The sequence below is a fragment of the Raphanus sativus genome, chromosome 3 (assembly GCF_000801105.2).
Source record: "Raphanus sativus cultivar WK10039 chromosome 3, ASM80110v3, whole genome shotgun sequence".
Classification (NCBI taxonomy): Eukaryota; Viridiplantae; Streptophyta; class Magnoliopsida; order Brassicales; family Brassicaceae; genus Raphanus; species Raphanus sativus.
The window spans coordinates 1,926,152-1,933,514 of record NC_079513.1 but is presented as its reverse complement, the minus strand read 5'-3'; the positions used below and the strand labels follow the sequence as shown (position 1 = coordinate 1,933,514).

At 37.1% G+C, this 7,363-nt stretch overlaps 1 protein-coding gene across 1 annotated transcript; it reads left to right on the top strand.

The window, feature by feature from the left end:
• The first annotated feature begins 780 nt into the window (after nt 1–780).
• Nucleotides 781–6,118, top strand: LOC108847657 (serine/threonine-protein phosphatase BSL1). The gene is made up of 21 exons (XM_057006091.1): nt 781–1,190; nt 1,258–1,318; nt 1,406–1,484; nt 1,582–1,661; nt 1,757–1,851; nt 2,147–2,246; nt 2,333–2,402; nt 2,509–2,610; nt 2,806–2,887; nt 2,959–3,129; nt 3,278–3,449; nt 3,533–3,734; nt 3,888–4,058; nt 4,130–4,368; nt 4,462–4,546; nt 4,628–4,726; nt 4,794–4,993; nt 5,063–5,138; nt 5,223–5,358; nt 5,461–5,600; nt 5,780–6,118. Exons 1-21 carry the CDS (start codon nt 989–991, stop codon nt 5,861–5,863), a joined length of 2,646 nt encoding a protein of 881 aa, XP_056862071.1. The 5' UTR covers nt 781–988; the 3' UTR covers nt 5,864–6,118.
• The last annotated feature ends 1,245 nt before the right edge of the window (nt 6,119–7,363 follow it).

Sequence of the window (7,363 nt, the reverse complement as noted above, 5' to 3'; positions counted from 1 at the left end):
AGATCATTCATGTACCAAAGGATCAAAATAGGATTAAAAAATGATCTATTTTTGTAGGTTATTCTATTCCGATCTGGATTTTCATACCACATTTAGCTTGAGTGATATATCATAAAAAACAAAAAAAAATTGTGTATTAAAAATGTTTTAGGAAGTGATAAGATTTGCATATAATAATACTCTAGTTATTTAACTATTTTATTTTATTTTATGAATAAATTTGTTTATCCACAAAATAAGTAAAATGTTAATATTGTTATTTTAGTTAAATCAAAGTTTTTGTCAAGTCATCATTCCAATTTTATGTAGAACTGAGTCATATTTAACTCAAAAATATACATCATTTTAGCTTATACTGTATTCTTTTAACCAAATAAATTATAATATTTTTATCAAACAGTTTCTTTAATTAATAGTATGATATTATTTTAGAAGAAAAATATAGTAAAAAACAAAATACAAATTCTACAACAATATTTTTAATAAAATACTAATCAATTTTTAATCATCAAATTTTATAACTAATTTCTTTAAATAATATAATTAAATTATTCAATGCTTTAGTGCCATAATAATCAAATAAAGGTAAAAGTTTTATCAACTTTAACTTTTCTCCTTTCTATTATTAACCCTATCTGATATAATTTAATTCCAAAAATGCTACGTTACATCCCATAAGTTGAGGGGGTATAATCGACATTACAAGAAGCAATAAAAGGCCGTTGACTTGGAAAGAGGACTAAAGTACAGCTCAACACAAACGCCTTTTCTATCATCAGCACAAAACCGTGTCTTCCAAAATCCGCCGGACCAAACACTTTCGTTTTATTTTTTCATTTTTATTTTTCGAAACCGTCTTCAGAAAATAAAAGAGAAAAAGGTTTTACTTGGGGGAGGGAGGTAAGAGAGAGAGAGAGAGAGAGAGAGAGAGAGAGAGAGAGAGAGTCCGCCGTGAAGTCTTCACTCCTCCGATCTCGCAGTTTCCACCATGGCAACGAAACCGTGGCTACATCCAGCTCCTCAGTACAAAACCCTAGAAACCTTTTGGGACGACGAAGACGACGCTCCTGGTCCTAGATGCGCTCACACACTCACCGCCGTTGCAGCGACCAAGACTCACGGCCCTCGTCTCATACTCTTCGGCGGCGCCACCGCCATCGAAGGCGGCAACTCCTCCGTACCTGGGATCAGTAAGTAATCCTCGTTCGATTTTAAAAACTTGAATCTAGGGTTTCTGATCTGGAGTTGTTTTTCTAGGGTTAGCTGGTGTGACCAACACCGTGCATTCTTATGATGTTCTCACTAGGAAGTGGACAAGGTAAAAGAGACAAAGAGTGTGTTTAGGTTTTGTTGTGTCGGTTTACTGTTTTTTTCTTGAATTATGAATTTAATCGGAATTGTGTAGGCTTAAACCGGCTGGTGAGCCTCCGTCTCCTAGGGCTGCTCACGCCGCTGCTGCTGTTGGCACCATGGTCGTTTTTCAGGTTGTGTATTGATTGATTAATCAGGCTTTTTTTTAGTTAATTGTTAGTTAGCACTGTCCGTTTTAAGACAGATGGTTATTGTTTGGCTGGTTTATAGGGTGGCATTGGCCCGGCCGGGCACTCTACTGATGATCTTTACGTTCTTGACATGACTAATGATAAGTACAAGTGGCATAGGTGAGAGATTCGCTTCCAATTTTTCTCAGTTTTGTGTTCTCTTTGATAGTTGATTGTGTTGATGAGAACATGTTTGCATTTTGATTTGTGTTCAGGGTGGTGGTTCAAGGGGAGGGTCCAGGCCCTCGCTATGGTCATGCTATGGATTTAGTTTCTCAGAGGTATCTTGTTACGGTCACCGGAAATGATGGTAAGAAAATATCTTTACTATCCGACATTTCATGTGCCTAGCTTACCCTAACAGGCATCAACAAATAGGGGATTATTTTAGTCAAAATCCTAAGGGATAGACCATTATTCAATAGCCAATGCTACTTAGATATGTATATACATTTTGTTTTTGACTTTGTATATTATTGAATGGTTATGACTTATGAGAACCTTCTGTGCCCCTAACTAACTAAAGTTATTACATGGAAAAATTCGTTATTCTATTTATTTCTTAAATATCCTGAAATCTTTTCTCCATCTGTGTATTGAACCAGGGAAACGAGCTCTCTCTGACGCTTGGTCATTAGATACAGCTCAGAAACCATATGTATGGCAGAGATTGAACCCTGATGGTGACCGACCAAGTGCTAGAATGTTAGTGTTTTAAGTTTATTTGAATTGGCTACTGTAAACCATCTGTCTCTTCAACTGAACTTTCAGATTTCGATATTTCTTTGTAGGTATGCTTCTGGGAGTGCTCGTTCTGACGGCATGTTCTTACTCTGCGGTGGAAGAGACACCTTGGGGGCGGTATACTTATCTTCTCTACTACAATTTTTTTCAGTGTAGGAAGTAGTAGACTTCTACTTTGAGGATTGGCTTATTTTGATATATGATCTCAATTATATATCTACAGCCATTGGGAGATGCTTACGGTTTACTCATGCATAGAAATGGTCAGTGGGAATGGACTCTGGCTCCAGGCGTAGCACCTTCTCCAAGATACCAACATGCAGCGGTAAACTAAATCTTATTCTAGTTTCAAAAAGAGTATGTAAATAAGTTATGAAGCGTAGGTTAACAGTATACTACACATTGTAGCCTTAGAAACTAAGTCAACACTTTGAGATAAAAGGATTAGTGAGGCGTTAAAGTCAGTGCTTCAATCCTAGCCGTTCTTAATTGTTCTTTAATTGTTTTTTTTTCTCATCAGGTATTTGTAGGTGCAAGATTGCATGTAAGCGGTGGTGTTCTAAGAGGAGGCCGTATGATAGATGCTGAAGCAACTGTTGCAGGTATTCTTCAGTGGATGTAGATGCAAGATTGCGTCTGGATTTGTTATTAAAAATGTTTTTTTTTCACGCAGTGCTTGATACTGCTGCCGGTGTATGGTTGGATAGAAATGGGCAAGTGACTTCTGCACGTGGCAGTAAAGGACAAATCGATCAAGATCCATCTTTTGAACTTATGCGTCGCTGTCGCCATGGTGCTGCATCAGTTGGCATCCGTATCTATGTACATGGTGGTCTTAGAGGAGGTAACCCTGTTTTTTTTTGTTTTTGCTTTTTAATAACACAAGATGCATAGATGTTTATTACAAATTTACAATACATGTATTTTAGTTTTAGTTACCTTTCTTTGTATGAGTGAGTAGACTAAAATGCTGTAATTTTATTTCCTGGCAGATGTGTTGCTTGACGATTTTCTAGTCGCTGAAAATTCGACATTCCAATCAGACATCAGTTCTCCTTTGTCAGCATCAGATAGACCCCAACAAAGCTCCACTCCCAGGTTTTCTTATGCCGCACGACCTCCTTCAGGCTCTGAACCAGCACTCTCCTTGTCCGAAGGACTCAGGTATATCCCATTTCCTTACTCTTTTGGTTTTGTGATTAACTCCTTAATTACATTATTTTTATTTTCTCCTCTCTCAATATCAGCTTGGATGAAAATTCCTTGGAGAAATTGACGGAGGCTTCTGCAGCGGAAGCAGAGGTAGCTAGTTCTGTTTGGCGAGCTGCACAGTTAGGTTCTCCTTCTCTAGATGAAGAACCCTCTGCATCTGATGGCAGCTCACCAACAGTAGAAACCACTAGTGACGGTCCTGAAACTGAAGGAGATGTCAGGCTTCATCCAAGAGCTGTATGTTAATCCCACATATTAAATTTCTCTATTATTTTTATTATAGAATATTTCTTTCATACCTTAGATATATTTGGTTGCTTTAGATGGATGTAATATCTATTCTTGAATTTATTTGCTTACCAAAAGTTGGCCTACTACCTTATTTTATAGGTTGTTGTAGCAAAGGAGACGGTGGGCAGTCTAGGCGGCATGGTTAGACAGCTAAGCTTGGATCAGTTTCAGAATGAGAGCCGGCGGATGGTTCCCATGAATAATAGCGATGTGCCACAACCCACCAAGAAGTTCACGAGACAGAAGTCTCCTCAAGGCCTGCATAAAAAGGTATCATCCGAAACCACAACATTTAATATTAGTTTAGTCCCTAGCATCTACTAATATCTTGTTGCTTGCAGGTCATTTCTGCTTTGTTGAGACCAAGAAACTGGAAACCTCCTGGCAACAGGAAGTTTTTCTTGGATTCTTACGAAGTTGGGGAACTCTGTTATGCTGCTGAACAAATATTCATGCATGAACAAACGGTTCTTCAGCTGAAAGCTCCTATCAAAGTCTTTGGTGATCTCCATGGCCAATTTGGAGATTTAATGCGGTTGTTTGATGAATATGGATTTCCCTCAACAGCTGGAGATATCACGTAAGTTTAAAGCAAAAGATTGAATAATGTGAGTTTTTCTTTAAAAAAAAAAAATACACTCACTAATCCATTAAACGTATTAACCAACCTCAGGTATATTGATTATTTATTTTTGGGAGATTATGTCGACCGTGGGCAACACAGCCTGGAGACTATAACTTTGCTGCTTGCATTGAAGGCAAGATGGTTTCATATTTTACTAGTGTCATTTGGATTGTGCTTCATGGAGGTTTATGATCCTGAGATGTTCCCTTTGCAGATAGAATATCCAGAGAATGTTCACTTGATTCGTGGAAACCACGAGGCTGCTGATATCAATGCCCTGTTTGGTTTCCGTCTTGAATGCATAGAAAGAATGGTAATATTCATTCGTCTTTATCTTTAGCTTATGTGTTTGGACTAAGCCTGCTCTTTCCTTTTACTAGGGAGAGAGTGATGGAATCTGGGCATGGACAAGATTCAATCAACTCTTCAATCATCTTCCCCTTGCTGCACTCATCGAGAATAAAATTATATGTATGCATGGTGGGATTGGGAGGTCAATCAGTTCAGTGGAACAGATCGAAAAAATCGAAAGGCCTATAACAATGGATGCTGGATCACTTGTTCTTATGGATTTGTTATGGTAATACGTCCTTTCTGCTTTAAATATTGGTCGCTATGTATTTAACATCACTAATATTTTGATGCACAGGTCTGATCCTACAGAGAACGATAGTATAGAGGGTTTGAGACCAAACGCCAGAGGACCCGGTCTTGTCACGTTTGGGGTAAAAACACATTCTTCTTATTGTCTCATTATTATAATCTATTTTTGGGGACAATCACTGAGGGCATAAGTGTTGGTATTGCAGCCTGATAGAGTTACAGAGTTCTGTAAGAAGAATAAGCTACAGCTAATTATTAGGGCTCATGAATGTGTAATGGATGGATTCGAAAGATTTGCGCAAGGACAGTTGATAACGCTATTTTCGGCTACAAATTACTGCGGTGAGGAGAAACAAAATTAAGTCGAAAACAACATCTTGTATTCTTGAATAGCCTTTGAGGTGTGACCAAATGAAAAACATATCGGTGATACTTTTCTAACAGGAACCGCGAACAACGCGGGAGCTATATTAGTGGTTGGCAGAGGATTGGTGATTGTTCCTAAGCTGATTCATCCTCTTCCACCTCCTATCTTGTCTCCAGAGAATTCTCCAGAACATTCTGGAGACGACGCTTGGATGCAGGTAATGACACTTGTGTCTAAACCGAAAAAACATGTTTTGTGGTAGCTGAGAATTAAGACACTGAAACCAAAGTATCGAAAAGGATAGTCATGGAACAAGATTATGTAATAGAGTTTATGTAGCCATAAGTTCTGTTGTAGCTAAGAATTAGACACTGAAACCAAAGTATGTGTGTGCAGGAGCTGAATATCCAGAGACCGCCTACTCCAACACGAGGGAGGCCACAACCGGATTTCGACAGAAGCTCGCTCGCATACATCTGAATCTAAATTGCTTTGTTTTGTTTACAACTCATAGAAGTCATCAAGGTAGAAGCAAAAGACGTTAAATATTTGGTGAGAAATTCTATACAAGTATAGCAAGATCTATGTTTAAAACCTTGCATTGTTCATAAACTCTGCCGCACATGTGTAATATAATAACCTATATTCTGTACCAGAGAATGAGAATGGTATATTACTTTTTCTGGTATTGTTTTGTTTCTTTTGCTTCTCTAGTGAGATGAGATATATTTTTCTTTTGCAGGTCTTCTGTGTCTACGTATTATGTTTATGCATTGTATGTGAACATATCAAATGACAAAATAATTGATTGGTTACTAGTTGAACCTATTACATTCAGTGTTGTGAGTAAGTTAAATGATGATAGATAGCTCAATGACTAGCTTCCCTCTTTATACCTCCTGTATGTTAACCGTCACATTCAACACCAACACCCTCTTTATACTTTCAAGAAAACCCAAGACCTAAAGATCTACGAACTAGAGTCTTTCTTTAGCAAATAAGTTAATTTCCCTTACTGTGAAAGTTCGATTGCTCTTTTTCCAATACTTCCCTTAAGCTGCCTCCACGGTAAATCTTTCTTTAATGTTCACATCTTGAAGAACACTCCAAGCGACTCCATGTCACACCCTTTCTATGTGTAGTAATTTATGTCGCATTTCATGGAGTATTTCAGCTCTGTTCTGATTGTGCATCTTACGTAAATCTCACAAGTACCCAAAAATGTCGCATTTTCGGGTAATTTATGTCCCATTTCATGGAGTATTTCAGCTCTGCTCTGATGGTGCACCTTTAATCTTTCCTTTCTAATTCGTGAATCTCACAAGTACCCGAAAAAACATCCAATCCAACCACACCCAATACGTAAACATGTAAGTATTCACAAGATCATCGCAAACATAAGTACTTAGATTATCCTAAGGGTTCATGGATTTAATACATATTTATCAAAAATCTAGGTTTGTGCACATTTATCCGCCATACTAAACTGGAACAATCGAAACAAAAATTGAACTGTAGTTCATAAATAACCAAACAGATCATATATTTATGGAACCAAGAAATTGAAACCGAACTAAGAACCAAATTGGTACATGAAGTTTTAAAGTACATATATACTTACAAATACTAATTATATTTAATTACAAATAACCAAATATCCCAAAATACTATATATAAGCCGAATAATCCAAAAAACCAAATTACCCAAATATTTTTTATTCAAAATATTAAAAATTTATCTGAATTATCCAATATTTTATCTGAATAACCTGAATTACCTGAAATTTAAACTGAAAACCTCAAATTATCCGATATTTTATCTATCAACCTCTACTTATCCGAAAACGGAATTGAACCAAAACTGAAATGGACTTTTTGTATACTAGCCGGTTCCCAACATTACTACTGATCTGAACGGAAAAACCAAAATAACTAAATTCTCCTTTGTAAAATTTAGGGGTATATTTGGAAAATGTAAGT